This window comes from Lithobates pipiens, unplaced genomic scaffold, assembly GCF_037356315.1.
Source record: "Lithobates pipiens isolate NorthernLeopardFrog02 unplaced genomic scaffold, aLitPip1_a1.2 Scaffold_8, whole genome shotgun sequence".
Classification (NCBI taxonomy): domain Eukaryota; kingdom Metazoa; phylum Chordata; class Amphibia; order Anura; family Ranidae; genus Lithobates; species Lithobates pipiens.
Window position 1 is genome coordinate 502,247,451 of NW_027507903.1, and position 17,096 is coordinate 502,264,546.

General features: G+C 41.6%; 1 protein-coding gene across 14 annotated transcripts in view; it reads right to left on the bottom strand.

Moving 5' to 3' along the window:
- Nucleotides 1–17,096, bottom strand: part of DGKI (diacylglycerol kinase iota) — a 542,650-nt gene that overhangs the window by 337,035 nt on the left and 188,519 nt on the right. For 3 of the 14 annotated variants that reach the window (XM_077469232.1, XM_077469227.1, XM_077469223.1), the window contains exon 1: nucleotides 11,166–12,605. The exons of 4 other annotated variants lie outside the window; for them this stretch is intronic. In XM_077469232.1, the coding sequence (XP_077325358.1) occupies nucleotides 11,166–11,587 (422 nt within the window). In that variant the 5' untranslated portion in view covers nucleotides 11,588–12,605. Of the gene's footprint in view, nucleotides 1–11,165; nucleotides 14,485–17,096 lie in introns of those variants that run through there. 7 more of the 14 variants (XM_077469230.1, XM_077469229.1, XM_077469228.1 and 4 more) reach the window with 5 other exon arrangements.

Genomic DNA, 17,096 nt, shown 5'->3' on the forward strand with positions numbered 1-17,096 from the left:
GGATGAACCACATTATTAATCCCACATGCGCTGACATCTCATACATCTTTTGAGTTACCAATTGTCTTTTATGGAATAAAATGTCTTAATAATGCTTCACTTAGATGGTGCTGCTCTCCTTCTGTCTTTGCCTTCCACAGAATTACTTCTAGCCTGTCACTAGCTGGCAGCCGTCCACAGTCAGCTTATCTACAAACACTTCTTCTGTCCTTGTGCCACAAATGTACCCCTCCACATGAACTTAATGTGAAAGAGAGTTCTAATTACCCACTCTCGCACATGATCAAATGTATATTCTCTTGCAATTGAGTGATCATTGCCACCCTAGGACAGGAAATGCATTGGTGGCAGGATCACCAGGTAAAAATAAAGAGAAAAGTGCAGCCCCCTGTAAAATTGGAATGCAGGACTTCAGACAAACAGTTAAATACACAAATACATATATGGGAGATGTGTTACCTGCCAAAGTATGTGTATTTCTGTCCATCCAGTCCTAAAGAGGCCAGTTGGCTGATAAACAGATTCCTCGATCTACAGGGATGGAGGAATTCCCCCACTGCTGGACATTGTATTCAGAGAGTGGGACTCTGTGCCGTCAGAATACAGCGATCAGCAGCTGCCTGATGATGGCCCATTGATTGGCTGAAACACGTCAAGGCATTATCGCATCACCGCCACACACTTCTGCCCACACTATCCCTAGGGATTTGAGCCAGACCACGGACAGCGGTACACAACACTTTGTGGGCTGATTCCCCAAACAATCACATGCAATACATGCCGGGTGCCAGGATGTTAGGCACCATTGCATGTGAATGTAATTTTTAACTGTTTTTTACTCAATACATTTTTCAACGGCATTGCGCAATGAGGATTCTTTTATATTATTCCCATTCACTTATATGAGGCAAGCTACTACAAGAGGAGCCAGCACAGATCTCTCCAGGGTCTCCCTACAGGCTTGGACGACCATACTAGGAATAGTTGGTCAACTCCTAGGGGTGAGTGTACATCTATATGGGGCACCCAGTCTGAGCACTTGGACACAGATTTATTGTTGAGTACGAGCACTTTCAATATCACTACATTGGGACTGTCTAAGATTTATATTTATTGTTCATACCCAGAGCGGTGGATTGTTTCTCTTTTTTCATCTGTATTTGCTAATTAGCAAGTTTTTACTGCAGCTGGTGGAATTTAATTTGTGTAATTTATTACATCAGTATTCATTCGCACTAAGTATTTACTTATTTAGCTACAGCTGACTGGCTGCAGCAGCTGATCGAGAAACATTTTCCAACATTCCCATTCGACAGAATTGTATATAACGTTTGACTTCTGGCCAACAGGGGCAGTCACACAGAATCTAGCTCATAAAACTTGTGAAAAATGTGCAAAGCAGACAGGAAGCTGGCATGGCCCTCGCAAATGTACAGCCACAAAAGGTAGAATATGAAATGTAAATAATTTACACACCTTTGCATAGTGCAACATTATTATATAGGATTTATATAGCACCAACAGTGCAGCGCTTTACAACATGGGGGCAGACAGTACAGTTACAATACAGGTCAATACTGGAGGGATCAGAGGTCCCTGCTAATTAGAGCTTACAATCTACAAGGGAGGGTCAAGTGGAAAATGAAAATACAGTTGTTATGTGGGGGTAGGATAGGCTACTCTGAAGAGGAGGGTTTTCAGGGATCGTCTAAAAGCTAATAGAGTAGGAGATAATTGGACACATTAGGGTAAGGAGTTCCACAGGATAGGAGAGGCTCTGGAAAAGTCCTGGATGCGAGCATGGGAGGAGGTAATGAGGGAGCTAGAGAGCAGGAGGTCTTGAGAAGAACGAAGAGAAAGATTATGATGGTATTTTGAGACTAGATCAGTGATGTAGCTGGGAGCAGAGTTGCGGACGGCTTTGTAAGATGTTGTTAGTATTTTGAATTTGATTAGTTGGGTGAGCTGAAGGCAGTGGAGGACGTGACAGAGAGGAGTAGCAGATACAAAGTGATTGGTGAGGTGGATGAGTCTGGCAGCAGCATTCATGATGGATTGAAGGGGGAATAGCCTATGTAGAGGTAAGTCAATGAGGTGGGAGTTAGAGTAGTCGAGGCGAGAGATGACCAGGGAGTGAATTAGGAGCTTTGTTGTGTCATTGTTTAGAAAGGGGCGTATTTTTGAGATGTTGCGGAGGTTGAGGCGGCAAGATTTGGGAAGTGATTGGACTGGGGCTTAAAGGAGAGTTCAGAGTCCAGGACTACATCTAGGACCTTGGTGTGCGGGGATGAGCTTATAGTTGTGCCATTGATTTTGACAAGGAGATCGGAGGAAGTGGCACGTGAGGGAGGAAAAATTATAAGTTCGGTTTTGGATAGATTAAGTTTGATGAAGTGGTGTGACATGCAGACTGATATATCTGATAGTAAATTAGTGATACGTTAGGCGATTGAAAGAGTGAGCTTAGGGGTAGAGAAATAGATTTGGGTGTCATCAATGAAGAGATGGTATTGGAGACCATGGGAGGCTATCAACTGACCCAGGGAGGGGTGTAGATTGAAAATAGAAGAGGTCCAAGAACAGAACCTTGCGGGACCCCAACAGAGAAAGGAAGAGGAGAGAAGGAAATTTGGAAATAAGAGAGGAGAGGAGGAAATTTGGAAATAGAGCACAACCACATTCATAAATGTCCCTCACTGTGTCCATAACAAGTAAAAAAAAACAATGTTGTCATATTAAAATTATAGTTAATCGAAAAAGAGAAAATTGGGCTATGGACTTTTTAGGCACAGTACAAAGACTCAATTATTAAAAAATATAAATTTTATTTACAAAAATATTTTTTTTTAAAAAAGATCACAAAGTCAATACACACAATTCATACATGATCAGAACATTATCCCCATAGATATAACCGCATTCATATAATAGTGCTAGAATGATCAAAACCATCAATGAGTACTCTCAACCGTAAAATATTAAATGATCCATAATGGTGGAACATCAGAAGGAATTGGAAAATGATGTTATGCTCGACATGTTTCGCGTGTCCTCACACTTCTTCCGGAGCTAATTCTGTTCGATGAATATAAAAAAGAAAAATGTATGTGCCGAGGCTAGATCCACGATAACGGAAAGGAAATTCCAATGTGTAGAAGCACCAAATATAATACACAATGTGCTTACATCAATGGTATGTAGTCTAAAACTATGCCAATAAACACTAGGATAGTGTTTATCCCGTCGACCTGTTCATATCAGACGCTGCTGCCAAGTCTGGCTCCAGGCGAATCTACTATTGGATGGTATTGTGTCCCTTTGAATATTTTTCCATTGTATGAAACAAATTCACCTGTTGTTTGATCTTCATTGCGGTTGTACCCAGCCTCTTTTTCACGCTAATATCTTGATTACTTGCTGTGTTTTTTCCTTTTGGATCAGCGTAGATTTAGGTATTATATTTGGTGCTTCTACACATTGGAATTTCCTTTCCGTTATCGTGGATCTAGCCTCGGCACATACATTTTTATTTTTATATTCATCGATCAGAATTAGCTCCGGAAGAAGTGCGAGGACACGCGAAACATGTCGAGCATAACATCATTTTCCAATCCCTTTTGATGTTCCACCATTATGGATCATTTAATATTTTACGGTTGAGAGTACTCATTGATGGTTTTGATCATTCTAGCACTATTATATGAATGCGGTTATATCTATGGGGATAATGTTCTGATCATGTATGAATTCTGTGTATTGACTTCGTGATCTTATTTTTTAAATATTTTTGTAAATAAAATTTATATTTTTTAATTAATTGAGTCTTTGTACTGTGCCTAAAAAGTCCATAGCCCAATTTTCTCTTTTTTCGACAAACTTTATATTTTGGACATGGCACGTTTCTACTTGTAAGTTGTATCCACCGTACCACATGGTGTTTATGACACATCAGAGTTTTTCAAAAATATAGTTAAGAAACAGAGATAGAAAATGTGGGCTAAAGCACAGAAGGATACCAACGTTTCAAAGAATTTACAGTAACAACCCAAGGTAGATGTAAAAAGGCAATACATTTAACAAAGTAAATCTAACCAAAACACATAACATTAACCCCCCTGGTGGTATTCCCGAGTCCGGCTCAGGGTGAAAATTCACTAACATTAGCGGTAACCCCAAGCCAGACTCGGGATAACATCGCTGGATCCAGGATAAGTATACTTACCTTATCCCCTGGATCCAGCGATGTCCCCCCGCTGTGCAAGCGGCTTGTCCTCTTCTCGATCTATCACATCGCCGAGCTCCGTTCCCTGCGATTGTTGCGAATCACGGGGACGGAGAACTGCGCCAAATTAAAAAAATGAAACACACACAATACATACAGTATAATGTAACCTTACAGATTACATTGTTGTATGTACCGTATTTTTCGGACTATAAGACGCACTTTTCCCCCCCAGAAATATGGGGGAAAATGTGCCTGCATCTTATGGTGCGAATATACGATTGGCACCGCCCCCTGCCACGATCCAGATCGCTCCGCAGTCTCGGCCTTAGGAAAGGCCGCGGCTTCAGCCTAGCTCCGGAGCGGTAGCCATCTTGGTGCACCTGCCGTTTGCAATGTGATTGCTCCGTCAAATGACAGAGCGATCACTTGCAAACAAACCGATGCCGGTTCCTCTTACCCCTCTGTGTATAGATCTGTACAGTGGAGGGGAGAGATCGGATGGCAGCAGCGCTGTGGGCTGTATCTGTAGTGCCCACAGCGCTGCTTTGTGACAAGTGCAGTCACAGACATCCCTCCATACTCTGCCAATACTCTGCAATACCCTACCAATATTCTGCAATACCCTGCCAATACTCTGCAATACCCTGACAATACGCTGCCATACCATGCAATACTCTGCAATACCCTGCCAATACTCTGCCATACCCTGCCAATACTCTGCATACTCTTCCAATACTCTGCCATACCCAGCCAATACTCTGCCATACCCAGCCAATACTTTCTATGGTAATGGTCACTCTGCATTTTCTATGGTAATGGTCACTCTGCATTTCATGGGCACTGGAAAATATTTTAGTACACCATTTGGTTCAGAATATTTTTTTTTCGTGTTTTCAACCTCTAAAACCTAGGTGCGTCTTATGGTCAGGTGCGTCTTATGGAGCGAAAAATACAGTAATTTTTTCACATCCCTTTTGTCCCTAGTGATCTGCCCAGTGTCCTGCATGTAGTTTTATATTATAAAAACTGTTCTTTCTGCCTGGAAACTGGAGATTGTCCATAGCAACCAAAACTGTCCCTTTACATCAAAAGTGGTTTTAGACCAGCTAGAAAACAGCGATAATAAATTAGAATCGCTCACAGAATTGAGCGAGCATCAAATACTGAAAAGTAATGACAGTGACAAGACTGCAACTGAGCAAATTTCAGTGTTTTTGATTTGATTACATTATTTAATATTTTTTTTTATTATTATATTATTATTTGGTATAATTATTTATAGTTATTTAGTTGTTGGAATGTCCGACCATGTGTACGGGGCCTTTGAAAATGTCCAATAAAGACTTTTGTTGTAAAATAAATCTTTGTCACAAAATGTGCGATCCAATAGTGTTGTCGGAAAATCTGATCATGTGTGGGCTCCATCAGACTTTTTCCATCGGAATTTACGACACACAAAGTTTGAGAGCTGGATCTAAAATTTTCCAACAACAAAATCCGATTGTTTAAATTCCGATCGTGTGTAGACAATTTCGACGGACAAAGTGCCACACATGCTCAGAATAAATGACGAGACGAAAGCTATTGGCTACTGTTCTACGTCACCGTGTTCTTGAAGAACGGAAATTCGGACAACTTTGTGCAACTGTGTGTATGCAAGACAAGTTTGAGCCAACATCCGTCGGAAAAAATATGATGGCTTTTGTTGTCGGAATGTCCCATCGTGTGTACGGGGCAATAGGCTTCATGTACACGGGACATTTTTACAACCTCTCCCAAACGATTTAACTTGACAGATAAGTAGTAACACATGTTTAACCGCTTTGCCGCGTTTACATGCTGAATCTAGCGGCGTTTTTCCACATTTGCATTTAGAAGCTTTTTTTTTAAATGGCCAAAAACTAAAAATGCCTATAAACGAAACGCGGGTTACTACATTTAGCCGCATTTAGCCGCGCTTAGATGCGTTTGGCGTCTGAAACTTCAGAAACTTCGGCATCTGAACAAATTTTTTTGCTTTCAAAAAAAGGCCTATAAACGCAACTACCTAAAATCGACAGTAAACGAACCTGTGTACATGTACACATAAAATAACATTGAATAAGTTCAGGGGCAGTTGAAAAAAGTGTCCAACTGCCTCTGAATGTCCATTTAGCAGCAGCAGCGTACATGGGGCCTTAGCATTTTTTGAGCTTCAGCATCTAGGAGCAGAAAAAAATATTTTTTGAAGTTTCTGGGAGCGTTTTTCCAGCAGAAACACTAGTAACTGCTGCTAAACACTCCTAAACACCACTAATAGCATTTTTGGGCCTTTTTTTCCCTCTTTTATGGCAAAAATGACAATAAAATGCTAATGCTCCTTAATGATCCTAAACGCTCCTAAAATGCTACTACAAAAAGCTATTACCAGCGTATTTTATCCAGTGATTTTTCCAGCTTTTTATTTCGCTTAAAAAAAAAATGCTAGCGTGCATGGAGGCTTAAATTAGCACAGCTGAGTGTACAGTTCCAGCATCTTACAGTAAGTACCATGAGCCAGGACGAAAAAACTCCAGCACGCATGCATAGGTGAGTAAGTGATCCTGTCTCAGCCAAAACTGTCAAAAACTCCAGGCCTTCTCTATCACCTGGACTTCAAGGTCCATGTTTCGTTACTCCACGTAATTTATCTTTTGGGTTGAAGGCGAATCAGTCATAACAACCCCATAGCCATGCTGGAGTGTCTCTTTATTCTCTTTATTTCTAATCTTTCCTTGTACTGCTTTCCTTCCCTCCCTCTCTGACTTCGGTATCCCCTTTGTACCTTTTGTTCCAGTTAAGGAGAAGTCCAGCCTGAGCTAGTTTGGCTGGGCTTCTCCTATGGATCACAGGTGTGCAATTCGTTTTGCACTCCTGTGACTCGTTTTCAGCAGAGAGCAGTATGAAGTCCGCTCTCTGCTGACATCACAAAAATCAGTCCAGACTCCGCATCATCCCGACATTGGAAGTCTAGATCCACCAGGTTCCTGGACTGACACCTGTCTCAGCCTCTCAGCGAGCCGCTAAGAGCCTGAGATGGCCACTCCCCGCCCCTCCACAGCTCAGCGATCCAGTGAGTGAGGAGGAGCAGAGCGGAGAGCTGCTGATTGACAGTCAGCAGCTCTCTGCATGGGGAGCTGTGAGAACCGAGCCATTGGCGATGTTCGATCGCTGGATTCTCAGTGCAGAGGCGCCAGGGGACAGATGCAGCATCGGGAGGATGCTGCATCCCCCGAGGTAAGTAGGAAACTGAAAAAACAAAACAAACAAAAAAAATACTTCTCTTTTAAGGCAGTAAGTGATTCCTTAACACTATTAAAGGTCTGTGAATATGCAAAAACATTTTTCAGGGTGGAACTTCGCTTTAAGAATTACCTTTCTTGTTTCCCATATATGTAGTATAGACTCTTTGGGGGATTTACTAAAACTGGAGAGTGCAAAATCTGGCTTCCAGGTTTTATTGTCAAAGCTTCATTGAACAAGCCGAAGTTAGAAGCTAACTGGCTACCATGCAGAGCTGCACCAGATTTTGCATGTTCCAGTTTTAGTAAATCAACCCCACTGTCTTTGGCTATATCCTGTTGGATTTTAAACCCATACATTGCCCAAACCAGGCAGAAAAGTTCACTTTACAGGAAGGCCTTAACCACTTGCTTACTGGGCACCTAAAACCCCCTCCTGCCAAGGCCAATTTTCAGCTTTTTAGCGCTGTCACTCTTTGAACGACAATTGCACGGTCATGCAATACTGTATCCAAATAGAATTTATCATTTATCATTTTGTTCCCACAAATAGAGCTTTCTTTTGACCATCTCCGGGTTTTTTATTTTTGGTTAAAAAATGTAAAAATACAAAACTGTTTTACATTTTGTTAATACATTTTGCAAACAGGTAATTTTTCTCCTTCATTGATGTACGCTGATAGGGCTACACTGATAGGCTGCACTGATGGGCACCAATAGGCTACATTTATGGGCACTGATAAGGTGGCGCTGATGGGCACTAATAGGCAGCACTGGTGGGCACTGATGAGGTGGCACTGATAGGTGGCATTGGTGGGCACTGAAGGGCACTAATAGGTGGGGGGGGGTAGAACCAGGCAGGATCAGCCAGGTATTTCAGGTGATACTAGGGGCCAAATGACACAGCACAAGCACTGTGCTGTATAAAATGCTTTAAAGGAGCAGGATCCTTTTCTTTTCTTTTTTTAGGGTAAAAAAACGATAAAGGCATTATGAACCTTCCTACTTACACTTTGTGTTTCACCTGCATTAGATGTGCATTGATCATATGGTTTTACTGTGCTGTCTGTTAATCGGTATGCACAGCCTATAGTAGAGTAAATTTTCATATACAGGTGTCAGAAGTTTCAGTTTGTGATTCAAACATGTGGCATGTCACTGCACAGGGTAATGCATGACCTCTGTCTGTAGTTTGAGAACTGACACTTCCTGTGAAGAAACTATATATCCCACAATCCTTGGGTCTCTCAGTCTAGTGCCGTTGCAGGTGAGAGCTAAACAGTAATTTTATCTGACATAACTACATGCAGGCACAGCATTCACAGACACATGCAGAGCTTACTATTCACCTGAAAGATGTTTTTTTTGTTGCAACACAGAGTGGATAACCATGAATGCAATGGACACTATGGAGTTGATTTACTAAAACAGGAGAGTGCAAAATCTGGTGCAACTGTGCTTGGTAGCCAATCATCTTCTAAACTCAGCTTGTTCAATTAAGCTTTGAAAAAAAAAAACTGGAGGGTGATTGGTTTCTATATAGAGCTGCACCACATTTTGCACTCTCCATTTTTAGTAAATCAACCCCTATGTGACCAGGAACAGGAACCTGTCTGGTCCCTTTGGCGAATAAGGACAGGAAATATGACTACACCAATACCTAGTTAAAGCGGGAGTCCACCGGGACTCCGCGTTTTTTTTTTTTTTTAAAGCCAGCAGCTACAAATACTGCAGCTGCTGACTTTTAAATAGTGACACTTACCTGTCCAGCGCGCCCGCGATGTCGGCACCCGAAGCCGATCGCTCGCTCGTGCCGCCGCCATCTTGGTTATGGGAATCAGGAAATGGAGCCTTTCGGCTTCATTTCCCGGTTCCCTACTGCGCATGCGCGAGCCGCGCGGCGCAATCCGGACGGTCCCCGCTGCCTCTGGGAGTTGTGTGTTTCCCAGCAGGCAGCGGGGCACTTGCTGAAGGGGGCGGGCGCTTGCGGAAAGGGGCGTAACGTACGCCCCTTTCCGCAGAGAGCTAGCCCGGAAGTGGGTGCAGTTACCTGGATTATCCAGGTAACTGCACCCCCCTCCCCCCTGAAAGGTGCCGATTGTGGCGCCGGAGGGGGGGGGGATTCCGATGAGCGGAGGTCCATTTTAGGGTGGACCTCCGCTTTAAAACAACAAAACATTTGAGAGTGAATGTTTGGGCAAAAAAAAAAGCAGTACATCTCAGCAATATGTGCAGATTTTATTTTTCTCTTTAAAAATGCTGCAAGTGCAGAAAAATATTTGTTGATCCTTCCAGAAAGCTTCCAACTTCCTGCTGCACTGAAATTCCAAGCAGTGGTGTCAGTGCTGCTTGAGCTTACTCCTTCTGGGCTGCAGAACTTTGCCTGTCTCTGCCCTTTTTGTACCTCTCTAGATGTATACACTACAGTATATGAAAGCATATCTAAATACAAAGTCTATTTTTAGTTTCCGGTAGAATGGAAACACCTGCCAGGTTTTCATTGTTGTCTGGGAATTACCCCATTTACGGTAATTCATCCTTTCTATTTGTCCCGTTTACTGTTATCACAAAGAGTGAAAGCTAAAGAAAATCCCACATTTTGGGCTGTCACCAGAGCAGCAGTAGAGGTGAAATCTTCCACTGGGGACACTATGGTGACCCTGGTGACAACCAGGGATTCACTCACTTTAGAGGTTTTTCATGTCACTTTATGTTTTGGCAATGGGACAGGACATGAAGGGAAATCTCCCCAATAGGACACATATGTAAAAAAAAAAACATCACGGCGCTGCTGTCTTAACTCCCAAGAACCTGCCCCATACACCATGGAAAGGACTCTTGGGAGATGTTCTTCTGGGGGACATACCTGTGTTAATAGGAAATTACCTAGGGGTACTGATCTATGTCTCCAGCAGGTGCATCTACAATAGTTTTGCAAGCCTGGTAATGAGGACACAAGGAGTAATAAACACTGTTTTCAGTACAAGAACAATATAACAGAAACAGTTAATGCTGGGACGAAGATTTATTCAAATATTTGAAACAGGCTTCCCCGTCGCCTAGATCAACTACAAGACTGACTTAGATTCCTGTGTAAATTTTTACTTGCTAAACAAGCTGAAATGTAGACAGTTCTACATATGTTCCCCCACCTAACAATGCCTGGGCCTGACAATTAGCTGCACTTTGAGAAGAGAGAAATGACGTGTTCCCCCACACCTGAAGTTTTGGGTATTTCTTGAGCAGCTTTACCAGCATCTGCAGTGTTCATACTAATACCTCCCTCTAACTTTACCAGTCTATACACATTGTTCAACGGTGCCCTGAGGAAGGAGGACCATTTTTTACGATATAAAAGTCTGAATAACATTCAATCTGGACTTGATGTTCAGTTTTTGTCACTTTCCTCCTTGTACACCCAATGGTGACAAACACGTGGCAATGGAAGAGTGCAAGGAAGAAAAGCACCGACTCCTTGTGGTCGCCCTTGTAAAATGAACAAATAACAATGCCTTGTGTGCAAAGTATAGGTTCAGTTTAACAATGCAGACCAGCAATTGCAAGCTGTGTCAGAGGTGCAGAGATATCATCTTCGACTCACCACTATTCCAAAATGTATAAAAGAACAGTGGTTGGACAGTGTTGGCAGACACACAAAACATTTGGAGAAGTCTACACACCTTGATTCATGTGAGGTTCCCGTTTCACTCTCTGAGCTCTCGCTTTCAGATGTATAATAGTCTCCACCATCATTCTGTTCCGTGGACTGTTGATTAGCACTGAGTAACTTACAATCCATCCATATCTCCCAAAGCAAGTCTTCTAAATTCTGAACTTTTGCTGTTTTTAACGTATACTTTTTAATGATTTTCACAGAAAAACGTGGGTTGACTCTAACAGGTGCTGTGCTAGATTTCCGCCGACTTTCACCCTTCCTCTTGTTGGGGAAGGCCTGTACAGAAGCCTTTCTCTGTGTGAGCAGTTCTAAAGATGGTCCACCAACTCCTGACTTGCGTCTGACTTTAGAAGCCGCCAAACTCATTCTCCGTTCTGGTTCAGGTTGGTGAGATTTACAAAAATGTCGATGAAAAAAGTTCTCCATAGTCAAAAACCAGTATGATGTGTTAGGAAACTCAAAAACTTTCTGGTCCAAAATTTGTTAAAACAGATGAATAAACCGAAAGACTACTCCTGCTGTCGTCAGTTAGGTAGTTGACCGAAGTGGATTCATAAATGTGCGTTCAAGACCTTTTTTCACTTTAAGGCGTCGGAAAAATGTAGGCACCCTCCTGGCGTAAAAAAAACTCCCTTCACCTTTGCCTCACTAGACAAAATTCTCATTACAAATTCTCCGCTGTGTAATCAGAACAATACACAACTTGTAGTCCTAAAATACTGAACGTGGAGAAAACGCAACTGCGTCAGTTTAAATAAACAAAATATCAAGCTGTAGAAAACCAACGATTACACAAGACTCTTTCTGTCAAGTGCACAAGGGGGATTAGATCCTAGCCTTGTAAATGAAAAAAAAAAAAAAAAAGTAATTGCTCTAAGTTATACTTCCAGCCCCAACGCAGTTTACAAAAATCCTCAAGTGACCCGTGTTTTTCTTTACACAGGAAGGAATCAGACTGACCTTTTTGGTTCGTCTCTCTCTAGGGCTTTAAATGCTATGAATTAGGCAGGTTGTTTCCAAATTTAATCCCAGCTGCACAGTTACTACGCACGCCTTGCAATCTGGAAGATAGGCTCGCTGTGAAAAACTGCTAAGAAAGAGGAAGGTGCAGCTAGGACTGTGTTGTAACAATGAGTTTGCTTATAACCTCTCGAAAGATTTTGATTATTGGTGGCAGAGGTTAACAGATTCTGTGAAAAAAGCCTCTCTATCATGCACTAATGCGTAGACTCAGTGCCATAAACAAGATTCTAAACCTGAATACCTACTTTTTGCTTTCCCTTCTCTTGCTCAGCTGAACTCTGGGCTGATATATAAGGCACAAATGAATGCAGATCGGTATTCATTCATACAGTAAATGTATTTTATAAATACAAGTGGAGTAAGTACCTGCATTTGGTATCAGCCAGTTTTAATCCCTGTACAGCAGAGCTCAAATAGGGAGAAAGAAATACAGCACAAGGGATCAATAAGTTCTGCTGCAGCGCTCATGTGTTAACAAGGGGCTTGCTGATAGGAAGAGAGAACATAGTAATAAAATGATGAGCTCATGGGTCTTCTGCTTCCTCTTTCACTGTAATTGTTATTTCCCTGAAGCAGATAAAAATCAGTTCTCCTGCCCTGCCAGTCAAGCCTGTGTTAGAGCTGTGCAAAAATTTTAACTGGATGGACAGAAATAAAGTAAGAAAAAGTAAAACTGGTCCCTCATATGTATTCTATATGTGTATTTAGCAGTCTTCCTGGACTTTAGCTTTAATGTTTATCAGGTCTGCCAGCTATAGTTCCAGTCACTATTTTTTCTCTCAGTTTACCTAATGTTTATCTAGGCTGAGATCATGATCGGTATGCCACCCAGATATGCAATATAGACACGTTCTGTAGAAAAGAACCATGACATAATCGTATGTATTCATGTTTTATGCCTTCATTTCCTTGGTTTGTAAATATTTCTAACAATTGCTGTTTTGTTGGGCTTGGCCAGATATCTAGGCTAGAGTTGCCAGGTACGAGGGAATGGACCTTGGAAGTCCAGTTACCTGAATTCATGTGTTTTGTCAAAGTGCCAAGAGTGGCATTAACTGAAAATAGAGCAGTGATAAGTTAAGAGTAGCTATAATAAAACTGAATTTCCATCAGTAGAACAAAGAGTACGTAAATGCTGACAAATTCACGGCTACGTGGTCAATTAGCCAAGCCACATTTACGTTGAACTTTCTACCTTCAGGTTAGAAGCATGCAAAGCTACAATTGGTAAATTAACCTTAGCTTTACTTGATAATTAAATCATTTAAATCTGAGTTTAGAATGAAAAGTGGCCATGTCCTACTGCAGCTTCCATCTTCTCTACCTATAACAAAGCCTGTTGATTAACACATTTATTAACACCACGAACACGAATCAAACTTGTATTGGATCACAAGACTCCCAGGCTAAGATCCACATAAGGACCTGCCAACCTAAAACGCAGAAAAATATCCCAGAATGCACTTTGATTTGCCTGTATCAAACGGTGAGCACGCACCTGCTTAAGCTAGGCAAAACAATTCCAATTTAAAATGAAGCCTAGCCCAAGCAGTTGTTTCCTTCATACGGGGTGGAAGAACCAAATATAGATGTTTAATGTATTTCTTGTCGAAGGGAGACCTTCAAGCTGCTTATAAAATCCCATACAACAAAATACTAAACCAATGCTAGTTGTCAGGATAGAAATGGAAGATTAGTGGTTGCGGGAGAGTTTTTGACAGCCAGGCATGCTTTGAACTGAAACAAGTATCCGATACTTCTGATTCCACCTAGGCTTCACGTTGGGCTGGTTCATGTTTCTTTGGAATGAAATTCCATTTGCCATGTGCTGGAATAAAAACCAAATAAAGGCCCTTTTCCCGGCATTAGTACACGCGCGGCGTGCTTCTCAGCAGGTAGCAAAAAGCTGGACTTGTCAAAGGTGAAATGTTCATTTTCTGGAGATCTCAGTGCCCCTTTGCTGCAAATAACTTCATCTCGTCAGACACAAAGCCAGGGATGGTGGAAAAGTAAGAACAATCACAGGTTACTGTATTTGTCTGCTCAGCGATTCTTCGTCCGCAGGAGTTTTTGAAAGAGAAAAAGATTTTTTTAGCTGAGGATTGACGTCAGAGTTCATATTAAGCTCTAGACGTATTTTGAAAGGTGGGGGGAAGGCTGTGTACAAGCAGCTGGAAGGATTTCAAGAATGCAAAGTCCAGTGAGGACCTTACTTCCACAATGAGCCGGCATGGGAACGTCAAAGCTCCTGTGGGTTTAGGACAAACAGCATCTTGTAAGTCCCAATGCACACTTTGCTCTCAGCAAGACCTTGCGTAACTTTTCTCAGGCTTTCTACCCCGATCTCCTCTCTGAACTTCCTCTGCTAAACACATTACTTTGAAAACCGAACAGATAGTAAATGTCAACTTCCTGCCTCTTAAAGACAAACTAACTTGAAAGAGTTTAATAGGCACGTTTAACCACTTACAGACTGGAAAATTTGACTGCTTAATGACCAGGCCATTGTTTTGCGAAGCGTCGCTGCGTCCCTTTAAACTGACAATTGCACAGTTGTGCGACGCTGTACCCAAACAAAATTGACGTCCTTTTTTTCCCAAAAATAGAGCTTTCTTTTGGTGGTATTTGATCACCTCTGTGTTTTTTATTTTTTTTTGCTATAAACAAAAAAAGAGCGTCAATTTTGAAAAAAAAAACAATATTTTTAACTTTTTTGCTATAATAAATATCCCCAAAAATTTTTTAAAATACTAATTTCTTCCTCAGTTTAGGCCAATATATATTCTTCTATATATTTTTGGTTAAAAAAAATCGCAATAGGCATATATTGATTGGTTTGCGCAAAAGTTATAGCATCTACAAACTACGGAAAAAGATTTATGCCATTTTTTTTTTTTTTTTTTTTTTACTAGTAATAGCAGTGATCTGCGATTTTTAGCGGTACTGCAACATTGCGGCGGACAGTTCGGACACTTTTGACATATTTTTGGGACCATTGACATTTATACAGCGATTAGTGTTATAAAAATGCAATGTTTACTGTGTAAATATCACTGGCAGGGAAGGGGTTAACACTAGGGGGCGATCAAGGGGTTAAATGTTTGTTCCCTGGGTGTGTTCTAACTGTGAGGGGACACGCATCGGATTCCCCGCCGTGCAGCAGCACCTTAAAGGTACAGACGTACCCATACGGCAATTTGCAGGAACAAAAACCCTTTGCAGATGTATATTGGCGTGAGCTGGTCGGCAGGTGGTAAAAGAATTCCAAGGAAGGTGCACAATTCACTAAGGCAGCGTTTCTCAACCTTTTTAACACAGAGGAACCCTATAATGTTTATGTCTAATTGAACCCCTGCTAATAATTAGTATATATACAGCACAGGGTGAATTGACATGAACCATAAATTACAGTGATTGTAGAGGCATTTTTTTAATTTAAAAGATGATACACTTACGACTGTACCTGCTCTGTGCAATGGCATTGCATGGAGCAGTCCCATAACCCCTCTTCTGAAGTACCTGCTGATGCTGTCTGGTACTTCTTTCCTGCAGGTGCATCGATGCAAGTTTCCTTGCATTAGTGGTTAATGGTAAAATGCCCCCATTACATTAGTGGTCAGTGAAATAGCTGCCCTCATTTGAAATCAGTATGGAAGGTAACTCTTAGATCAATAGTCATTGGCAGAAGGTCCCCTTTACACCAGTGGTCAATGAGAGGAATGTTCCCTCCATTGCAAGAAATGCTTTGTACATTGGTGGACAGTGGGAAGAATAACCCCCTTAGAGGATAGTTGGAATCATCACCGGGATTAACGATCACTTATCTGAGAAGCACAAACTGTTTACTGCTCAAAGAACCCTTTGTTGTTAATGACTGCTCTAACAAATTAAAGCTAAACTCCATACAGTTATAAAATACACAAATTAATATAGCTCTGTATTCATTTTGTATTCTGTATTCTGTATTCCTTAAATGCAAGTAGTGTACATATTTGAATTTGACTGGGTATTAACCTTTTGCAATCCACTGTACAGCACAGTTCAGACTGGGAAAGGCAGACGCTGCACAAGTATCCAATCAGTTGTGCTGCAGTGATCATGTGCTAAGAAGGGATATGCTAATAGGAGAAAGCAGAGTAACAGGCATCTAGTCTGCTGCTTCTCTTTTTCCATCCACAGGTTGAGGGAGGGACACGTAAGCAGAGAGATAGCACAAAGATCCTGTGTATTATAGGCATCCCAGCAACAGAGTATGCTACTCAGGTATGGTGTGCCGCAGGTGCCTCTATTCAAGCTGTGGTCTGTTAAGCCGTTGGTCACAGATAATGGTCTTCTTCTGCGAGGACCTTAAAGAGGAAATAAACTCTCCCACTCTGATGCTTCTTTTCATTTAGTCCATTATAATAATTATCAAACTATAGCCACTGTAATCCAGCCCAAATTGCATATTACTTACTGTTTAAAGAAACTTTAAAAAACTTGTTTCCAGGGGTTAGGCAGCGCCATCTTAAGTATTGTTTTCTGAGTCCACAGTGGAGTGTATTTCTGCCCACATTGAGCACTTCCTGTACTGTTAACCAAGCCTCCTTTTCAATCCAACGTTTCTATGGCAACCCTGCTTCCTTGTTCATAGCTGACTTGTTTTATTTCATAGTATTTACTTGTGCCGATTGTCTAATGTTTGCCTTTGTCAGTCTTATCGGCTTCAACTGATAAGACTGCAGTAATGGCCAGGTTTACACTGCATGTGATGTCACATGGTCACATGGTTTGTAGGAGGAAGCTCTGAATGATTCTGCAGCCTTCTGGGATATCAGTGGCGTGCCTAGGAAGTCCTGATAACAGATAGACAAGCACATAGAGAGTGTGCTGTAAATCAGGGGATATGTGGGCATGCTCAGTGACGTCATTC